General features: G+C 42.2%; 1 protein-coding gene across 1 annotated transcript in view; it reads right to left on the reverse strand.

Moving 5' to 3' along the window:
• The window catches only part of LOC310877660 (ryanodine receptor 3), a gene marked incomplete at its 5' end in the record, with an annotated part of 230,555 nt that overhangs the window by 173,548 nt on the left and 34,891 nt on the right, over positions 1-22,116 (reverse strand). Inside the window, 6 exons of the mRNA XM_083791611.1 lie at positions 717-810; positions 1,893-1,995; positions 5,901-6,013; positions 6,662-6,740; positions 7,605-7,679; positions 16,267-16,371. Coding sequence (XP_083647737.1) covers positions 717-810; positions 1,893-1,995; positions 5,901-6,013; positions 6,662-6,740; positions 7,605-7,679; positions 16,267-16,371 — 569 coding nt within the window. The remainder of the gene's footprint in view (positions 1-716; positions 811-1,892; positions 1,996-5,900; positions 6,014-6,661; positions 6,741-7,604; positions 7,680-16,266; positions 16,372-22,116) is intronic.

Genomic DNA, 22,116 nt, shown 5'->3' on the forward strand with positions numbered 1-22,116 from the left:
TCTTATTTCTGGACATACCAGCCTGATATGCATGATATTAGATGGATGTGCTCCATCCATCGGCAAATTCACTATTAAAATATTCTATTCTCTCTCTCTATATATATATATACTGTATAAAAATACTGTAGTGCATATACATAGTATATTTATGGAGATAAGGTTGTCAAAGTGCGGTCTGGGGACCCCAGGGGTCCTTGAGGGGGTTCCAGGGAGTCCTCAACAAAGTGTTAATACAGCACAATCATTTTAACCCCATTATCCATGTTTTGTACATGAACTATTCAAAAATAGCAAATATACAATCTCCTGTCTTCGTGCCGCACTGAGAGTGTTTTTGAAAAATAATTTGAATCATTTTGAATAATGTTGCATTTTTTTAACACAAATCTTCTCTTCTGGGGTGAAAAGAAATAAATATGTTAACCACGTTAACAGTTTAAAGGCCCCAGACCCATTGATATCAAAACCGATCGCATCGCTCCACAGGCTGGGAGCGCCTGTTGTGCAACATTCAATGTTGCGCACATCCAGCCACATCCGGTCAGTCTTCCGCTGCTATAAATCGCTGGGACCACTGATTTAATGGATTAAATAACACCTGGTAATCAAATTTCTCTTTTGTGGGCAATTTCTTAAAAAAAAATTCAAAACCACTAAATAATAAATAATAATAAATATGTCCATTCATCAGTGCACATCATGCCCATGGTCACCTCTGTTCATCTTCACTCAGGTCAGATCCTGGGATGGTCAGCACCTCGTCATGACCGTGGAACAGACGCATCACGTGACCACCCAGCAGGTAGCCTGTTGGACGAGACGGGAAGCTTTTCAAACTACACTCAAGCTCCAGTGAATGCAAACACAGCATTTAGTCAGTCTCTATAGCCTCGGTACCCAGGCTTTTATGTTCCTTCGCTACGGCTCAAACAATGAAAGCCTGGAGGAACGCGAGACCAGGCGAGGGGAGGTGAGGGGCGGAGGGTCTCAGATCTGTGAAGCAATATTTCTCCAGCGATTGCTCCATGCTCGCGCGCCTCTAGACCAGAAAAAGAACGCTGGCTGGACCAGGCTACGGTCTGTATCAATAAAGGCAGACCCCCCCAATAAATAAATAAATACATAAAATACAATGTAACTCATACAATTGGGGTGGTTGCATTTTGTCTCTCTGCTCTTCTATTGAGACATTTAGATTGTGTCAAAGGTCATGACTAGACACGGGATCTGACATGAATTGTGACCTGATGGTCAAGATTAAATTCATCCCCTGAGCAATAAATTAGCCCTATTAGCTCAATGGTAAAAAGGAAAATGGCAGCATTTTGAAACCAGGTTGGCAGAAACCAGGTTCAATTTCTGGGGTAGAAGAAAAAACTGCATAGTGCAGCTGTAAGCACTATTAAATGGGGTGCATACGTTGGTTAGACATGCTAACTACCAGTCTGACAGGTATTAGTCCGACAGCACCGTCTCTCCCGACATGCGTGGCCGGTTACAACTAACCCGTCCTGCGGGTTAAAACTCACCCCGTGGCTCCCTACATGCGCGGCAGGTTAAAACTAACCATAACAAAAAACAGTGAAGTGAGCCAACAAAAGAACGTCGGAAACTAACAAAAACGGGCGCTACAAGAGCTTGTTGCACCTGGCCAGTTATTACTGAGAGCGCAGAGACTTATTTTATTTAGAGGCAACAAATTGCTTTGCCTTGATGCCTGACGTCCAGCACATGGCCTAAATATAGGCATTGAGATGTGCACGCAAATCTTCTCTGTGAACATTTATGACTGAGGGTCATTCTTGTTTGATGAATATTCTTGTAAACCTTTGTTGAAAAATTCTGAATTTATTTAGAAAGAAAAGCCCCGAGTGTGTGGTGCTCCTCACCCTGCTCCACGTTGCTGCCTGAGCAGGTGGGATGGACGTTCCACAGTGTCTGCATGAAGGACGCGTCCACCTGGATGCTGTTGCCATTGGAGATGGACAGGTGCTGCGTGGAGAAGACAGCCACGTCAGAGTAGACCAACATTATTATTACTGCGGTGGGAAAAAGTAATCACATTCTTTAGTAAAAAGTATCAATACTGCAATGTAGGATTACTTAAAAAAATTACTTGAGTTGAATGTCCAAAAGTGTTGTCGAATGTACTGAAAGTATAAAAGTACTCATTATGCAGAAATTACAGAATTTGTGCCGTTTCAAGTTTTTTTAATGTTTAAAAATATGTTGAACGTGGCCTGGGCCGCGGCTGAGCGGTCCAGGCACCTAGGCCGGTAATCCAGCCTGGCGGCATGTCACGGGTTCGAGTCCTATATATAAAATCTATATAGGGCTGAAGAGGTTACTGTATGTTCTGTGATAATATCAGTATACAAAGTAACAAGTAACTCAAGTTTTAAATAATTTGTAGTGGAGTAAAAGTGCAATATTTGCATTTGAGATGTAGTGGAGTAGAAGTAAAAGTATTGGAAATTGGAAAGTAAACTACAAATAATTAAAATAGTCAAATGCTTGATTCTTCTGTGAAACCCCAATTGAATTACCATATTATACATCATTGCTGTCAGGCAGAAACCTCTCATCTCCATAATTGTATCAATTGTATATTTTTTCATAAATTACGTGATCACACTACAGCGTCACACAAAAGTAAAAAAGTAGTAGGTCTGCATGCTCGAAATGCGTCGCAAAGCGACACGTTTGAGCTTGTCAATCTGCCACTTTTGACTTAAAAAAAAAGGTTTTGGACATAGGAGGTTTCCACCCGACAGACACGATGAATATTAAATACAGTACATAATATCGTTGCTGTCCGACAGACACGTCGTATCTCCATTCAGAATGGAGTTAGAATGCCCTAAAGGCAGAGAAACTGATTCCTGGGCGACACTACACTGCAGGAACCTCAGTTGGTGCATTCAGAGTTTTTAAACCTGAAACTGATTGTACATGGCTGACGCACTGAGTTCTGCTTCAATGTCACAAAGCGTCTACTCTACGGTGATTTCTTTCAGGGACGGGGCGACACCAGACTCTGTCTGGATGCTTCCCTGAGTGTAATGAAGTGGTAGAGCTCTGAAGGACTGGTGAAACTATACCAGAGGTGTCCCGGTACCGCACTGCCACTGATCTTTGATTGCCAGCATTTCAGTTACCCTGGCATGGCCAGACTAATATATAACTGCATACACAATGCGCTTTTGAGTTATTTGTACTGCAAATAATGTACTTTATCACATAGCCAACTATTCCACAATCTCTGTATGCTATATAGAGTCTGGAACTACACCTCCCGAAATCCGAGTAAGGAAGCTGCCATTTCCTTGCGTGACTGTAAAGACAAAACGGAAGTGGGGAGGAGGCTTCACTTCCGCTTTATCGCTTACTCATGAGCTACCGTGCTCCAGACTGTATGACGGAAACATTTGAAAATTGCGAGAGACAACAGTCTGGAAACGCGAGACTACGGTATAGGTGACAGCAGGGAGCAGGCTTCGAGAAAACCGTGGTGGCAGTGAGGCAATAGTGGTTACTGTGGACCCCCACAGGGTCTGTGACCCAAAACACGCTGTCGCAGACTAAAAGTGTCACCGGGGTAACACATGTCCCAGTGCTGAAATGTGCCGACGGGCCTCTGGCCAACGTAGCGAGAATGGAACTTAGAAAACTGCAACGTTGATGGCATAGCGGAGCTACAGGGCAAAGCTAAGTCAGAGGTTAGAATAGATCATCATGTCCCCTAAAACGAAAGGTCACAGGTTTCGTTTATAAAATGCAGACACTGTGCCCTCGAGCAAGACGCAGGAAAAGATGATGGAAAGGTGCCTGCATTGCTGTCGCGGTTGAATTACGAGCATCAGCCAGATTGCAAAACAAAGGCTATTGCAAAATGTGGTGGAAGCTGGATAAATTGGTGAAAGTGTCTATTGATGCAATTATGATAGCATATACTGTCATAAGTACTGGGGGGTTAAGGAATAATGGGAGTGGTAATGAAAACAAATGGAAAGGGCTTCCGCAGAGATGCAGTGAAAGTGGCAGGGGGATATCGACTTCAAGGACTGAAAGAAAAAACTAGATCTGTTGGAAACCTCCACTCTCGGGGCTCTGCCAATGAAGACCAATTTCTGCTAAGTGTAATTGACTGGATTCTCACAGTCATCTAGAAAGTGAATGTTGTAGATTTTTCTTTATTTAATGTTGTTTTACTCCGGGCTGGTTTAACTACTTTAACAACTTTATACGCCATACTGTAGAATAGCATCACTCAGCTTTTCCACACATAATGAATGCCCAGAATAGGGATGCCATCCCCTACCGTATTGGCACAGTCCATTCACAGGTTGCCGTTAATAGGATTATGTTTTAGATGTCACATTTCTTTACATGTTCTCCTTAGTCATTGAAATCCAGAAGACTTTGCTCATGAATCAGTCTTTTCTCCAGGGACTATATATTTTCAAATCAGTCCACAGTACTGATAAAAAAAAAATGCATTAAAATGCAATGACATAACTTTGACAACAAATAAAGACTCTGTAAAGCTCACTGTGATGGATTACCTCATCTCATCTCAAGCAACTTTACCGTCTCTGGGATTTGTTTGTACTATACAGAGCCTCTCTAGTCACACTATGGTATGCTTTAGTTAAATAAATGCTCTGCTGCAGTAATGTACTGTATATCGTGAGTTGTAGTCAATGTGCCAAACATGCCAGACCACCACCATGGTCCTTTAGCCAATTTCAACCATGTTGGGCTGCCTTGTAGGCGAAAATGTTTCATTACTGTACTGTATGTGTCACACTTTGCTCAGTGCGAGGTAGTATGGGCCCCAAAGGGCATTAGATTCAAGACTCAAAAATGTTCAAAATGACCCCAAGATAGCACGTCAGAGTCCTTGTTAGCAAAATCAAACAGTTTTTAATTCACCTTGTGTCCCAAAGTAGCAAAAATTGTGTTTTAACAAAACACAGCAAAACTATATACATGGCTGAATAGGTCAGCCCTCCTGGTCTACAGCCCTACATCGCCTGAACCACAGTGGCAGGTCCCCCTTCTTATATATAGGCTAATATAGGCTTATATATAGCCCACTGGACCATACCAACCCTAATTGATTCCACAATTATAACAGCCCCATGTCCAGAGACAATACTTTAACACTTGTATAATTCACATTTAAATCATTACACATTATCCACAATTCACATAACCCACATATTTATAATCAGAGTTATCTCTCTCTATATATATATATATACACACACACACACACACACACACACACACACACACACACACAAAACACTGCACTGATGGCATGTCCCCTACCCAAACCCACAGTTGGTAGGTGCAGCTCCCTACAATGGCGCCACCAATCAGTAATCAAGCAAGCACCACACAATATACAAAAGTCAAATTAACAAATATCACACACAAATAATACCTCAAACTTTAACCTGTGTTGAATTCAGTCTCAGTGGCAGGCTGAACTGCCACAGTATGTATATTTTCTTTGCTTTTTTCCCCTTAAATTATTCCAAAATTCCAAAAGATAAACAAAAATGTTAAACAATAGCCAAAAAAAGTAGATATGTAAGCTCAGCTCACAATGCACTATTTTCACGATGTCTCGTATGACGAGACATCGTTATACGTCATACGATGACGGGCCTTGTGTAGGCCTTAAGTTGTTAAGGCAAGCAGTCTGGAGATAATCTGAAATTCTGTCACATCAGGGGAAGCAGGGCTGATGTTTACCTATTCAAGTCGTTGTATGATGCATAGACAGACACGCACGCATGCATGCATGCACGCACACACACACGCACACATACACGCACGCACACACACAAAATTCAAAAAGGTACAAATGGAAGACAGATACTCACAAGGTATCGCTCCGAGGAAACGCTGACGAGGATGAGGTCATCACCGATGCGCACCTTCTCTCCTTCTGACCTCTGTTTGGAGGCCGGGTGGATGGTCCACCAGCACGCCTCACCTACGCACACGCAAGGACGCACGCACGCACACACGAACACACAGATGCACAATTCTGACTGCATACTTTGAAGCAAACAGAGCCAGCTATTATTATGAGCTCCTATGTAATTACTGGGGAGACGGACTGCATAAAATTTACTTTGAAATGACGACACCCACACCCAACACAAACACATTGTTGGGAGACAAATGCTAATAAATACTTGGAAACACCATAGCAACATGCAGAAGTCATACTGAAGGTATCTCGCAGTTATGACATGGATAACGATGCAAATGAGAGCTGCAGCTCGACGGTGGGGGGACAAATAAATCAATAACGAAGTGATTTGGAGACAGAAATACCTCTATCTACAGTATGTCTGCACTGCACTGGAAATATCAACACATTAAGACCTGAAGTCGAAATTCAAAATATGTCTTTTTTGGGGACCGCCGCCATATCGGGAACAAAAATGGCGGCAACCATACGATACAGGTCGCCCAATGAACTGCAGTGGAATGGATGAGGTGTCTAGGTCTCTATATCTCAACTGCAGCTGAATACAAAGAAAAGAAAACAGGAAAGAGGGTGAAAGACAAAGAGAGAATAGAGAGGGGGGAGAGAGAGAGAGACACGCATGTAGAGGGACAGATGAAAGCGTACCTGTTGAGTCCTCCTGGAGGCCCACATCAAACGATAGCTTGTCCGTCTGTGACCTTGATGTCTTCAAACAGGTCAGATACTGTGGCCCGCACACGCACACATCAAACACACGCACATCAAACATTGGACATTTTTCAATCTACAGTACCAGTGTTGGGGAGCAGCACGGTTATTAGCCTTTGCCCAATTCATGCTCCATTGCACGACAGCCGTACGTCGAACACAACAAAGAAAGATGGCAGGTCTACAAGCTTGCGGCGCGATGTGGGTCGTGCGACACATTGCAAGCTCGTAGGTCGGCTATTTTCGGAAGCGCGATGCTGTTTTTCGGTGAAGTATACAAATGGAGATTTAGGCCACAGCATGTAGGACAACTACGACTACTGGATGGGGCTGTCACGGTTACACAATTTAAGTTGACGAATAATTGTAGCACAAATAATTGCGATTAGCAATTTAATTGTGTTTTTGGCGTTGGAAATTGGACCATTTAATATGAACAGAAATTACATTTCCGTTTGCTTTTCAGGCTTCATAATAAAACAAAGTTCACAGGGACAGATATGACAAATAACTGAAAACTATGAAGAAATTACTGGCATTTTTAAATAATTAAATAATAATTAAATTAAATATTAAAAAAATATATATATATATACTTTATACTAAATAGCGGAAATAGCTGATTCACAAGCTTACAATGCGCCATGATGTTATGCGTTGTAAGCTCCATTTTTCAACGACGATTATAATTGTGATTATCTCAACTAATTGCGATGAGACAATTATGTAATAATTGTGACACCCTACTACTGGAGTTACAGTGAAAGTGTAGATTAATTAAAAATAATTATGCAGTAAGGCTCATGCTCTGTCTATTAGACTTCAAGACAATCAAATGAAAGTGAGAGAAGCTTGTGTCGTTGGAGAATCACTCTCTCACCATAGAGCTGAAGGAATGGCGCAGGAGGATGGCGTGTCCATACAGTAGGGTCCTGTGTCCACCTCCATGTGCTGCCTATTACACACACACACACACACACACACACACACACACACACACACACACACAGTTACGGCACATCAAAAGCCAAGGCGGTCTCGTCTCCATCTGATGTCCACCAACGTCGACAAAAAGTCACTAAGTCATTTTATGCTTGGTTGCATTCTAAAAATAGCAGATTCACAAGCGAAAAATCAGGCATTACGATGCCTTCAAGACCTGCGAACATACATTTTAGTCGACAAAACCAACGGCAGATTCAGGCGACTAAAATCTTTAGTCTTTACGACTAAAGCTAGACTAACACAATATATATATATATATATATATATATATATATATATATATATATATATAGTTTTATAAAAAATAACAATTTTATAATTTATATTATAAAATAAAATAAAATATTTTTATATTTTATTCTGTTCTGTTTGTGTATTTACTATTTATCTATTATGAAGATGGTTCTTACTGGCGTTTCACTGTTTTCTCTGTGATAGAGTTCTCAAATTCTACCCAAACCCGACCGTACCCAACCCGACTTTTTAGGGCTGGATCGGGCCTAAAATGTATTCTAATTAGTCGGGCTGGGCCTTGGGCCGGACCAGTTAGGGCCCAGTTAGGGCCTGGGCCTTAATGTTCAGGCCGATTGAGGACTCTACACTGGACCCTGTGAACCCACCTACAATGACCGCCAGACACATCCCAGATCTCTGCGAGTCTGTCCGAAAGCCTCCTGTCCCACGGCCAACACATGCGGTCTGAACGCAAGGCTAATCAATACTTCATCGAATGACTGTGTAGTGCAGAAAAAGCGTATTCTTTTTCTTTTCCACTTGCAAATCTGTCACTCTTTTCTTGTACCATACGGTCATTTAACCCATTAAGACCCGGACAATTCTACAAATTAACCTACCTACTATTAACCTAAAAAATAACTTTTCAAAAATGTTCAAAAATAGCAGTAATAGCTGTGAGCTTGTATACAGTATATGCATTTTCTTTTGTAATAGCCCATCTGAAACGACTTGGATGCTTTCCCGGTTTTAATGGGTTTATGAACTATATAGCCCTGTTGGTCGTAAGTGAGTGACAGGGGGAGACATCTTGCTCCTGTGTCTATGAATGGACACAATGCGTGGTCATAATCATCATAATCCTCAGCATCACAGCCTCTCCAAGGAGAAACTGGGAATGTGGGTTAATGATATGCAATCCACTCTAGGACTGGTAAAGTAATATTCGATTTTCGAATATTCCTCGAATATGGTTGTGTGTGGTATGTTTATTTGAAAGGGACAATACAAAAAACAATGTATCAAGTTTTAATATATAATAATACTAATAATACAACAATACTATTTGAATATATTCAATAAATCGGGCCATATTTTTAAGACCAATTTAACAGCCCAGATCCACTGGAACCCTCCTAAAGATCTTTTCATTCAGACGGGGAGCGAGTGACGCAGGCGTTGTCGCCTGGATTAGCGACCCGTCTGCTCCAGGTCATGAGGGGCGCCGGGACGTGTATCCGGGTGATAACACACGCGCGGGTGATAACACACCCACGCAATCGCCCCTCAACTTCTTCTTGCGTAAAAAAATTAATAAAAATAAAACACACGCCTCTCGTTGAAAATGAGAGTGTTGCTCTCTCCTCGTCTGAAAGGACCTTTATGCTGCTGCGCGGACATTAGTGAGGACCGATGGAGGGAAGAAGATGCAAGCAGGGGCAGAAATGATACCACTCACTACTGGTATAGGGATGCAAACGGGGAGAACAAGAGCGCTTTGATACTCTTGAGTTGTGGGCGGGTTGGCTTGGGTCAGTGGCGGGTTTGGTTGGATTGTTGTTGTTGTTGGTGCCGTTCAGTGGTGGAAAGTAACATACATGTACTCAAGTGCCGTACTTACTGTAAGTAAAATGTTGAGGTACTTTTACTTTACTGAAGTACTTCCAATTTCCAATGCTTTTACTTCTACTCCACCATATCTCAAAGACAAATATTGTACTTTTACTCCACTATAATTATTTAAAAACTTGTGTTACTTTGTAGATTGTGATTATTATTACAAAAACACATTAACCAATTATTTAAACTTTGGCTATTAACAAACACTTTTTCCCGGGTACATTTTGAATTCCGGACTTTCAATTGTTAACGGAGCATTGTACTTAAGTAAGAAATGCGAGTACTTTTTCCACCACTGGTGCCGTTGCCCGACAGACCAACGCAGCGCCATTACTCACCTTCCTTATGAGCTTCTAGGATGCGGTAAGAAGATAAGAAAGATTGACGTTACTTATCTGAACCTCTCTCTCTCTCTGATGACCTCCAGGGTACATAGCAATATATCCTTAAGTGTTATCCGTATATATGCATTTGTAACTCAGGAGTATACAAATGTGACCAAATGGAGCCTTGCGGCCCCTTTTGGTTATAGTTGTAAATGTTACATGAATGAAGGTTTATTACACATATTAGTATGTACTGTATATTTTTATTTGACATTATACCACAGGTATTTTCAAGGAAGCAATCTGATTGAAATAGCTCTCTACCCGTGCTTCAAACGAGCATCAACATGTGGGCAGTCCCCAGCGGGCAGTGCTACTACCTAAGCTAGGTGTTTACACGGGACATTTTCGGTCGTAGTGGCTACATTTGTCATTAAAAAAAGTATATGATGCTTTTTATCGAATGTCTTAGTTTTAAGGGTAACTGTGGAATAATCACGATATTACACTTGAGCAGCAGGCGTGCCATTAATGACGGTAAAGCACACCCTTCTCACATAAAATTGCTCAATTGTATTTAAAGGCTGAGCCCATTATTCCATGTAGCGCTGAGTAAAACACATTAGATTGATATCGTGACAAAACACTAGATATTGACACTGGGATTTTGGATATCATATTCATAACATCGTAATATTGCATAATGTGTGTGTTCCTAGCCTCGGTCCCAGGCTTACTTATCTGCGAAAAGAAAAGCCTGGTCACAACGTAAGGCAGAGAAGCTATCGGCGGATGTACCCTCCGGAACAGCCGTCAAATGTATTTCCCCCGGATACAATATTTTCCCGACCAATCACAACACTTGTTTCATTCGCGGAGAATGTAAACTGATTTGTAAAGCATCAACGTCATTTCCTTGGGCAATACTTCCGCTAAAACCCTGCAACTTCCGCTGATAGTCCTTTCAGCGTAGGTCTTGCCCAGGGTGTTGTGTTCCTGGTTTTAAAGGCTGCATTACAGTTAAATATTCACTATGTAACTTTCCTCTTCTACCCCGGATTTGAACCTGGTTTCCTGCACAAGTGCCGACACTTTTGCCATTGAGCTAATAGAGCCTTGCCTGCTTGCTCAGGGGATAAATTGAACCGTGACCAGATGTCAGATCCTGTGTACAGGTGAGACCTGACCTTTGACACAATCTAAATGTCTCAATAGAAGAGCAACCACCCCCCTTGCATAAGTGATATTGCATTAACATACTCATACAGTACAGAACAGACTGCCACATAAAATAAGCCCTTTCTGGCCCACAGTGTGGAGCTTTGAAAAGAGATTGCGTTGCATAACACTGCATTGTGTTCTTTTCTTATGCACGGAGGCTTCAAGGCAAGAGACGCTTGCAATTTCAATCTTGCAATGGACCCCCGTTTCCTTTTGTGTTACAACAATAGCCGTCCAGTGTGATTTGATGCACTTTGTGCTCAGCAGACAGTGCAGAGGCTGATTGCTGCAGGCTGAGGCACACCAAGCTGCAGTCACCACAGAACAGGTCACTGTAGCAGTGTCTGTCCATTCCGTCAACTAAGGCCAAACCAAATGGTTGCGAGTAGTTGCATGCAACCATAGTCCCCAATGGCATTTTGTATGTGTTTTTATGTGGCGCCCTTAACCAAGGCAAGAATCCCTTACAGCAACATCTCCCGAGCAGCCCATTACGATAATGTTTATAAACCATAATCTTCACACAGAGTTAGATTTGGATACTGAGCGAAATGGGATCTGGTATCACTTTACCTGTAGCCCTTAGCATGTTATCTGTCTTGGATGGTTCTCTCTCTTTTCACCCCATGGTCTCTCTCTCTCTACCCCCCCCCCCCCCCCCCCTGGCTGAAACCTGAAAGCCCCTGATTTGTTCCAGCCAGCATCTATTGATAAACCCATCTGTTCAAAGGAATATTGATCACAGAGCTTCGGGCCGAGACATAGTCAACCTCCATTTATCCTTTAACAGTGCTTCCTCCTGTGACATCTCAGGCGCGGACGAGGGAAGCAGGAAGCAGGTATTGAAAACAGATAAACGTGAGAGAAGTCACACGGTTAAAATGGCTCCTCCATGACATTAAACCGGCCTCTTTAGAGCCACGACAGAGGGCTCCTTGTCAGGGACGACATGTTGAAGCTACGACTCACAACGAGCGTCGCATTATTGTGGAAAGATACAAGTAATGCTGTCTTGACTTGCTCATCGTGAGGCGCAGGGGTTTGTGTAAAATGTGTAAAAAATAATAAAAATAAAATAAAAAGAAAGAAAGAAATATAAATAGACGACGATCCTGAGGTCATGGACAAGGGCCAGCCAAGTGTTCGTAAACAGAGGCGTTCCCACTCTGAATGCTGTCCTCAGTAATTTAATATTCAGCTTCAGGACGAGGTTAAAATAATGAAATTATAATGACAATGAGCATGCCTAAGAAGAGCAGCATCAGTGTTGTGTCGTCCCCTGTATTGTTTGTTGTTATGGACCTTGGAGTCTGAAATAAAGATTGATTGATCAACGCATTAAGACCTGAGGCAGATTCCACAAAGGCCTTCTAAATCTCTAGTTATCAAGCTTTATTTGTGGCAAGAATCCTCCAAATGTTACAAAAATAGCAGATATACAAGCTTGCAGCGCGGCACGAAGTGACGCGCTGCAAGCTTGAATATCTGCTATCAGCCAACGCTAAAATCTAAAATGACACAGACGCTTCAGATGCTTCAATGGGTCAACCCGTGAGCTACAAGCTCACACTGCATCACAATTGTGAGCTTATAGCTGACTATGCAGATTATGCTGACTTATATTTTTTACATTATGAGACCACTTACCCCAAAATATAAACGGCACAGTAAATGCAGTCAACATACATTCTGTGTTCAATTGTGATATTATCAAATCAGGCACATTATACAACAGGTAGTTCCGACGAAGCAATCCGATTGGTTGAAATAGCCATCTGCCCGCGCTTCAAACGAGCATGGCAGCACACCTAATCAAACTATATAAGGATCAGCTGTGCTGATCAGACAGAGCCTGGCAGAGCAGACTTGCTCTATTTTTAGAGAGAGAGAAATTTGACTTTGTCCCACAATATGAATACATTTGGATATGTTTAATTGTGATGGTAACTGTTGTATAATCGCAATATTACACTTGAGGGTGTGCGGCGTGCGTTACCGTGATTATTGGCACGCCAAAGAAAGCACCCTCTCGTGTAATATTGTTTCAGTCTACATTTCCCTGCACGTGCGTGCGTGTAAATTCTGTCTGGCCATAAACTGTTGATACAAATGAATGACCAGAGGTGAGGGTTAGTCATGGTTATGACATTTTACTGTACCATTGTCATTCAAATAATTGCTACCAAAACACTCCAAGGCACTCGATCTCCAGAAATCCAAGTTTTTATGATTTTTGGCGACACCATTTCTTGGCAAACCTTGGCTTATTGAATTTGCCAAGAAATGGTATATAAAGCTTACATTATGCTAAGACATTTACAACGTTAAGCTTTGCTTTAAGTAGATTGAAGCATTTAATGATTTTGTTCTTTTTTTTCTCCCCCAAGTGGGGTTATGTTCCAAAAAATGGTGCTGATGCAAGAGTTGTGTGAATGGACAAGTGTTTAAAAATGTCTTCTTCAGCCTTAATTTATAGCGTTTGATATCTTGAGCAACCCGCCTGCCTCTGCAGCTTCCCATAATCCCTTGCCAGCAAGCGCGTGTGCAGTCTCCACAGCGTCGGCAGAACCAATGGGCTTGATTTGATTTAGTTAGTGGTGGACCACTAAGTACATTTGCATAAGTATTTGCACTTTACTTGAGTATTTCCAATTTCCAATACTTTTACTTACTTTACCTCCACTACATCTCGGATCCAAATATTGTACTTTTACTTTTACTAAACTCTAGTTATATAGTTACTTTGTAGATTTAGATTATTATTACAAAACATACATTAATTTGAAAATAGCCGATCTACAAGCTCACAATGCATTGCGACGCAACACATTGTGAACTTGCAGATCTGCTACTTTCAAAAGATGTTTATACATTTGAAAACTTAAAACGGGACATTCTGCACAATGAGTACTTTTGGCACTTTAAGTACATTTTGATGCCAATACTTTTGCACGTTTACTGAAGTACATTTCTAATTCCGGACTAACAGAGCATTTCTCTATATTGCAGTATACTATATATACAGTTTACTCGTATAAAAAAAAAAAAGTGAGCCCTTTTGGCACCGCTGTGATTTAGTCCTCCCGCCGCAGCGGAGTCCAGTGTGGCCACAACGACGACTGACGAGTCCATTTATCTGACGAGTCACGTCTATGAAGAAGAGACTCGACGGCTCGAGGATTTATGGAAACTCTCACCGCGTCATTAGCAGTTTGGCATGAAAGGGGAAGAAGAGTACTGGGCCGATGCTGAAAAGACTGTCAACGCTGGGACGCCACGGAGTTTTTTGGACTAAATCATGCTTAGAAAATGATATGGTTCGTAAATAACACCCCTGATCTCTATTAATGTCTGAGACTTCAGCACGGAGTAACCCTAAGCCTCCCTTATACTGATCTATTTGCGTCGTCTCCCATGCATCCAGCTGTTGTGAACGAAAACGGCATGGCGTGACAAACGGGCGCTTTATCTGTATAAAGCGTTGCACGACCCAGCAGTAAAAAACAAATGATGGCGCAGCCGCCACATCCATCTGTATCCCCCCCTTAGGACACGTCTAACGCTAATCTGACGCTAATCCAAGTGTCGGCGAGAGAGGGGGGCAGCCGCTGTGTGTACAGTATATGTGCGGGACCCTTAATGAAAAGTCTGCACTGATCTCCATTCGTCTCCATTTGTCAGCTCGGTGAGCGCTCGGTCTGTTCACTCGGCCCGCACAGTAAATCCATAACGCCATCCATTGCTCTTTTCAACAACATAAGCTCCGGTCTTTGCATAATGTGGCTTTTCGTTTGTGTCTGTGCAAACTCTTATACCGGTAAACCCTGGAACAAGAGATGGTTGGAGTGAGCATTCTGGGTTATACTCGGTGAAATTCGGCGTTAATTCAACTCTAAAAGCGCAAAAATGGACCGTAAGGGTTCATTTTTATACACTACTGTGTGTAGTAGAGTAGAGGCCTATTGGAGAAGGCGAGTGCCACTGTGAGCGACTACTGTATACGTCTACAGCTGTTGCCATGCATTATTAAGGTCGGGAGGAGAATGGCAATGAATGGCAGACATACCCTTCCGTCCGGGAGACGTGTCTAACATGAGGAAATTGGAAAAATGGAAATCGTTTGACAGAAAATAGAACAAGAATTAGACGTCCACAGCTTATGGGAAAGCAAACGACACACTTGCAATATAATGTAGACAATTAAAACAGACCTAATAGAGCGGAGATTAGCGGTTGAATGAGAAAACCCCGCTGCTCGGAAAATCCATCCCAATGTTTGTCATTAGACACGCTGCATTTGTCAATAATACACTTCTGTCATCCTATTACTTAAATGGGCGACAACTGCAAAGAGAAGTCTAATGGGCACACCACCACTGCATGGGGAAGTGCCTCATCGCGCGCTGAGCTCCCTCTTTGCTTTCACAACATCCTAGTGATATTTCTGGAGAGGGAAATGATGGGGCCGGCCCATAAAGTTCACCTCAAAGCCTCGATCGAACGTCCAAAGGAGGGGGGTGCATTAATGCCTGGTTATTCCCTTCATCGACGTTATATTTACTAAATACTGTACTTCAATGTATTTGTACTTTACTTGACTATTTCCAATATTTGTACTACTCCACTGCATTTCAAATGCAAAGATTGTACTTTTACTCTACTACATGTATGCATTGTGAGCATGTAGATCTGCTATTTTCAAAAGATTTGTGTACAGTTGAAAACTTGAAATCGGACATTCTGCAATAATGAGTGCTTTGACTTTGGGTACTTTAAAGCCCTTGTGCTCGGTCGGAGCTGTGGTGGGATGGAAATGGAGTTATGTCATTTTTCACCTCTACCACTCGTTCTTGGATATAATAACAGATAAGGTTAAGAAAACTGTAGGTAGACCATTGTGATACACTCTTCTACGACCTAGTGGGGCATTAGTTTATTGAAGAATAATGTTTAAATAATGGAGATGCAAGGTTTCTGCCCGATAGCGACAATATGTTGGAATGACATACCATACTATGAAGAGTGCAAGCTCTGTCTCATTCTTACAGTCTCCACTGAGTCTCTTTGCTTTGTAGTGAGTGTGAGTGTGAGTGTGCGTGCGTGCGTGCAGATATGTGTGTTTTCCCTTTCACTTACCCCTTCACTGTTCTGCCCGCTCTTAGCCAGCATCTCCTGCAGAGCTCTCACTGACAGAGACTGTTCCAGAACAAAGTTACAGATGCACAGGTCTGGAGGTACAAACTGAAAACAAAAGAACAGAATTGAGATACAGAAGGATTTAGATCACGAATCAACATATACCATATATACAGTACTGTAAGTGTTTTATCATATTAGTTTACATTTGGCTAATACAGTATGTTCACAGACAACCAGCTTGGGTGTAGTTCAGTGTTAAGGGAGTAGGGAATGGGGCGTGACCCCGTTTTCTGCCCCACGAAGGGAGGGGCTGGAAGCGTCATACCAAAGCCTGCGCGGGTTGTGCAATGATGCGCTGTGATTGGCCAGTCGCTGTGATTGACAGCCTAAACCTAACCTAAACCTGGCCTCAGTAAAACTATACCTTAACCTAACCCTAAATATCCTGTGTACTGTCTTCTAAATTGCTCTCAATTAGAGGCAGGGCAATAGCATAAACACAAAGCCATTTAGATTCAAAATCAGACCATGATCTGAAGGTCTGAGGTTGACACTAATGGGTTTGATGGGGGTAGGTAATGGGTGTAGGTAAAACCTTACCTCAGATGTAACTAGATTAAGCCAGACTAAATCTAAATATAAGATTTAGAAATGTTTAGTGTTTCTAGTAAGACTAAATCATCATAATTGCCCAGACAAAAAAAAAAATGTTCTGTACTTATACATACAATAGTATGGTACAAAACACTGAAGTCCTTAAACCAGAAACCTAACTTTAACCTCAGTAAAACTATACCTAAACCTGCCCCTCTGTCGTGGCCTAACATTATAGGGCTAAAGTCCCTCCCTTCGTGGGGTGGAAAACTGTGTCACGCCCGGAAGTATAAGAGTTGTTCTGTGTGCATACTTGAGCCGATTGTGTTTGTACAGTATAGATATAGATGCTCCTCAAGCCAGATGGGCTGCAGTGGAAACTTTACTTGAAACGTACCTATATGATGGACAAGTAATGTACTTTACACCTGCGCAACCAGATGCGTTTCCTTGTTGGAAATGTGCTCTGTGATTGATTGTACACATGGGATGTATTGGCCTTTGGCAGGCAGCTGGCGTCTATCTCCTCTTCCCGGTACTTCCAAGCCTGTGTACCGCGGCCACTCAGTATACCAGACCGCACCAATCTACTTTCACATCTGGCATCTACCCTTTAAGACTGATTGGTGTTGTTAATACCAGCTGACTCAGTCAACAAAACTGCTGCAATTAACTACAATATTACACGACAAGATATTCTGATTAGATAGCCACAGGTTTTTTCAAAAACTTGAAAATGTTCGACATAAGAAAAGGAACATTAACCCCTTCAAACAAGGAAAGCATCTGCGTCACTTTAGATTTGAGCTACATAGAACATTGGCTGGCTCTTCAAAAATAGCAGATCTACAAGCTCAGAGCGATGATGAGCTTGTAGATCCACAGGTGAAATGACAGTTTAAAGCAGATACAGCATAAGATATGTGGTCTATTGTTTGGCATGTAAAAGGTACAAAAACAAATAATGAAAAGACTACGCTGCTGAACACACCACGCCCCACCAAGACAAAATTAAAATATTTTCCTCCCCTTCAGTGGTTGAAGCGCACAAACTTGCTCTAGGCTTTAGAGATTTTAAAGATTTTAAAGATTTTATGTAGCCTACTTAAAAAAGAAAAAATCGACCCATGAAAATGGGTACATGACCCAAAAATGTAATGTAATAATGAGGTGTACAGCAGGCGAGGATGGAGACACACAGCTGGAAAGGGACACAAGATAAATGATCCCGACAGAAAGCCCCTGCCCTGCCCTCCTTACATACACTGCTTCTCTCTACTTGTCCTCAAAATGGTTCGTTCTCACAGCTAGGAAGACTAGCCTCGATTCACAACTTTAGACGACCTAGTTCTGGGTTAAAGTTACATTATGCCTGAGATCAGCAGGATTTGTGATGAATGCTGTATCCAGGCCAGGGGAGCCTAGAACTTTAGATTTATAATCTAGAACTCATATTTATATCTAGAACTCATATTTATATCTAGAACTTAGATTAATATCTAGAACTCAGATAAAAAATTGTTCAGCTAGCCGATCTATATAGATACGTTGTGAGCTTGTAAAACTGTTTTCAAAATAGTGACGACAATAGGGCCCTAAACTTCTTTGCCTTTTTTGTATTACTATTTTTAAAAACATTTTAAACTATAGATATAGATTGACTATTTGAACTATTTTATAAGGTTTTTCAAAATAGTAAAAAATGGCAAATACGTTTAGGGATAAGGGGTAAGCCCTAAGACCCAGGAGCAACAGAAGAGCAGCTCCTGTCAATAACTAACTCTGTGTGCAGCAGCAGCCAGCCAAGCAGACAGACAGGCAGCCAAGCAGACAGACAGACAGCCAGCCAAGCAGACAGACAGACAGACAGACAGCCACTGAGACAGAGCTACAGTAAATACAGTTAAGACTGAGAGAATGAGAGCGAGAGGATGTAGAATTGTTCTTCGTGAATAGCCAATAATATTTAATGAAGAGAAAAGGGCGCTTGGTGAGAACAAACAAGAGCCACTAATATTAAGTTAGGAAGTAGTCGGGCAAAAAAGTCGTCAGCCGAGCGAGTCGCCATGCCGCTTCAGTGCCATTTGAGTTATATTAAAATCATCATGCACTTGGCACACAATGAGTCTGACCCCTATTTTGCTTCTTGCCTCCTCCTGGCACCTTTCCCTTCCATATCTTGTGTACTGTCTTTAATATTGTTTTTTACAATTTGTGCAAAATAAAAATCTGATCTTGCTCGCAGGGACACTTTCGACACCGTACAAGCCGAGGGTCGAACCGGCAACCTTCCATTTGCCGGGGTCGCTCGCAGTATGTAGTGGCACTTTTAGAAGTGGGGGGACGCCCAGTAAGACACATGCGCGCACACATTCACACGCATGCGCATTGTGTGCACGTGTGCAACGCGTGTAGACACACTATTAAAACATGCAGACATGTCTATAGCCTATTTAGAAACAGGGTTTGCGATGCTTAATCGTATTCATAAAAGAAAATGAAAAAAAAAAAACATATTTTTGACCAAAAACATATTTTAGACGTGAGAGAAGAGGGGGAATGGCGCCCCCCACAAAGCATGTCTTGAGTGTACAGGGTTTGATGAGGTCAGATCAACATATGGAATGTCAGAACAGGTCAGCTCCATTAGCCCGGAGGTCTTTCAGGTCGACTGGCAACGGCAGCGAAACAGCTCTACTTTACATGATGCTGCATTTTGTTTTATGGAGGCCTTTTATGGAGGAGGAACATAGCTCCTCACCGGGGCATGTTTATGTTTCCAACTCTCTGGGGAGGAGGTCACAGAAGGGTTTCATGCTGATTACCCAAAGGAGTTGACCTCTTAATGTGCTCCTTAAAATCGGAGGAACCTCCTCAACGTTTACTATTGGGCAATGTTTGTAAAACAGGCAACTAAAATCTGTCTGTCTGTCTGTCTGTCTGTGAGCGATGGACAGGCATACAGTGAGTGTGAATTCTTCAGTGTGTTCATAACGTCCAGCCACCAGTGCATAGTGGAGGAAGTACCCAGAACTTTTTTTTTCTCAAGTGGCAATACCACGGTTAAATGCTTCGTTCGACCACCGTTAAGTACAGTACTTGAGTAAAGGTACTCAGTAACTTTCCACCACTGCCAGTGGAGGAGACGAGTGTCTGAGCATACATCACAATCAACTCAGCTACTCATGGACTGATTGATGTTGCCATGTCCCCCGTCCCCCCGTCCCCCCATCACGTTTCAGCCTCCCCCCGTCTCTAGCTCACTGAGAAACGCACGGGTGCATCCCAGGCAAATCCTCCCATCCCACTCCTATGAATTACCATTTTAGTTGTAGCTCAATGTTTTGGTCTCTCTCTCTCTCTCTCTCTCTCTCTCGTTGATGCCCGCGGGGGTGGGGGGGCAACTCCTTCTCATATACAGACGAAACGGTAGTCAATGAAGACAAAGTGTCAGACAGGAAGAGCATCCATCATGCCTGTCAGGTGGAATTACCATCCCAGGGTTTTGGTGGAAGGGAGGGAGGAAGGATCCTCCTCATCAGCAGCCTCCCACTGAGAGGATACCTGTATGAAGTGTTGATTTTTATTTTCTCCTTTTAGTCGTATAGTCTATTGGGGGAAAAGAAAAGTGGACTAAAACTACAGTTGATTTAGTTGAAAAGCGTGTATTTTGGCGGGTCCTTGATGGCGTCGTCATAATGCCAGATTCATACACTTGGTTGCATGCTGGAAAATAGCCGATATGAAAGCTCACACAGCTTACAAGCTGTGTGAGCTTGTAGATCTATTATTTTCAGAGTGCAACCAAACATAGAATGACTTATCTTTTGGTTAATATAATAATAATGGATTGCATTTTATAGCGCTTTTCTATGCACTACGTGCTTACTCAAAGTGCTTTACAATGGTTCATTCATTCATACATTGGAAGGTGAAGCGGTGAACAGTCAACGCCAGTGTCCTCACTTCCCACATTCACACACCAATGGTTGCAACCACTGAAGGCAATGTAGGGTTCAGTGTCTTGCCTAAGGACATACAGTATACAGTAGACAGGAAGAGCTGGGATTCCAACCACCGACCCGGGGATCATTGGACGACCTGCTCTACCTCCTGAGCCACAGTTATACAGTTACATATATACAGTTATAAGCAGTAATACCGGCTCTCTTCTCCACTAGTTCCTCCCTGACAATTTAGTCTAGTTTTCATTTGTTGATGAAATTGTCAGTATATTAGTTTTAGTCATCACAGCTTAGATTTTATTTTGTTTATATTTTGTTTGTGTCAGTGAAAAAAAGTAGTGGGCGTACATTTTCCGTAAGCCATTCAGTGCACACAGACACTCAGACTTCCATCCGATACAGTAGATTCAAATTGCCTTGATGGTGGGAGTCTCAAACGTAGCATGGCCAAATATGGAGAGGTGGCCATCACAAACCTCACAAACATCACAATTCTGTGTGTCTCTGTGTTGACTTGTCTTGTGTTGTTGTGTTTAGGACTAACCCTTATTGTCAGATCATAAAAAAAAGTTTAAAAAAAACTAGATAAAGTGCCCCTCGGGGCACAGGTCTCCACCAGGGCAGGGCAGGTTGTGGCCTCCTGGTGGCGCTATAATAGGCCAATGTGAAAAGGGTGCCATTTCTTCTTACGCCTTGGATGGCAATTAGATGATTTGAGGCATTTTGTTCCAAAAATGTGTTTTGCAAAAATCCAACGGTTGGTGGCACTATAACATTGAAAAGGGTGGGATAATATTCCTCAGCCTAATAGGAAAGTCTGTGAAAGATTTCACGTAAATTGCACGCTGCGTTCATGATTTGAGGCTTTTTGTTAAAAACGGGCCAATCCTGCACACTTTGAAAGCCAATGTTAGCCAATTAGGATGGAATATGAAATAGCGGACAGATCCGTCTTGAACACATGACTATAGTTATAGAGACTAAATGGAATAGACAAGAAATAGACAAGAATAGAATGGGAAAGGTGCATGAAATAATTGCTAGTTTATGAGTCATATGATGTCTAACAAGAGCATTGATATTAAAATACAATTCAGTTTAAACAATGGCATGATGTGTGTGTGTGTGTGTGTGTGTGTGTGTGTGTGTGTGTGTGTGTGTGTGTGTGTGTGTGTGTGTGTGTGTGTTTGCCATGCTTGCTGCAGTGAAATTAATCTCAGGCAGTACTAATGGATTATGATTAAAAGCGCAGTCAATGTGGAAAAAGCCAATTAGACCTGGCTGTCAA

This window comes from Protomyctophum parallelum, assembly GCF_964188405.1.
Source record: "Protomyctophum parallelum genome assembly, chromosome: 20".
Taxonomy (NCBI): domain Eukaryota; kingdom Metazoa; phylum Chordata; class Actinopteri; order Myctophiformes; family Myctophidae; genus Protomyctophum; species Protomyctophum parallelum.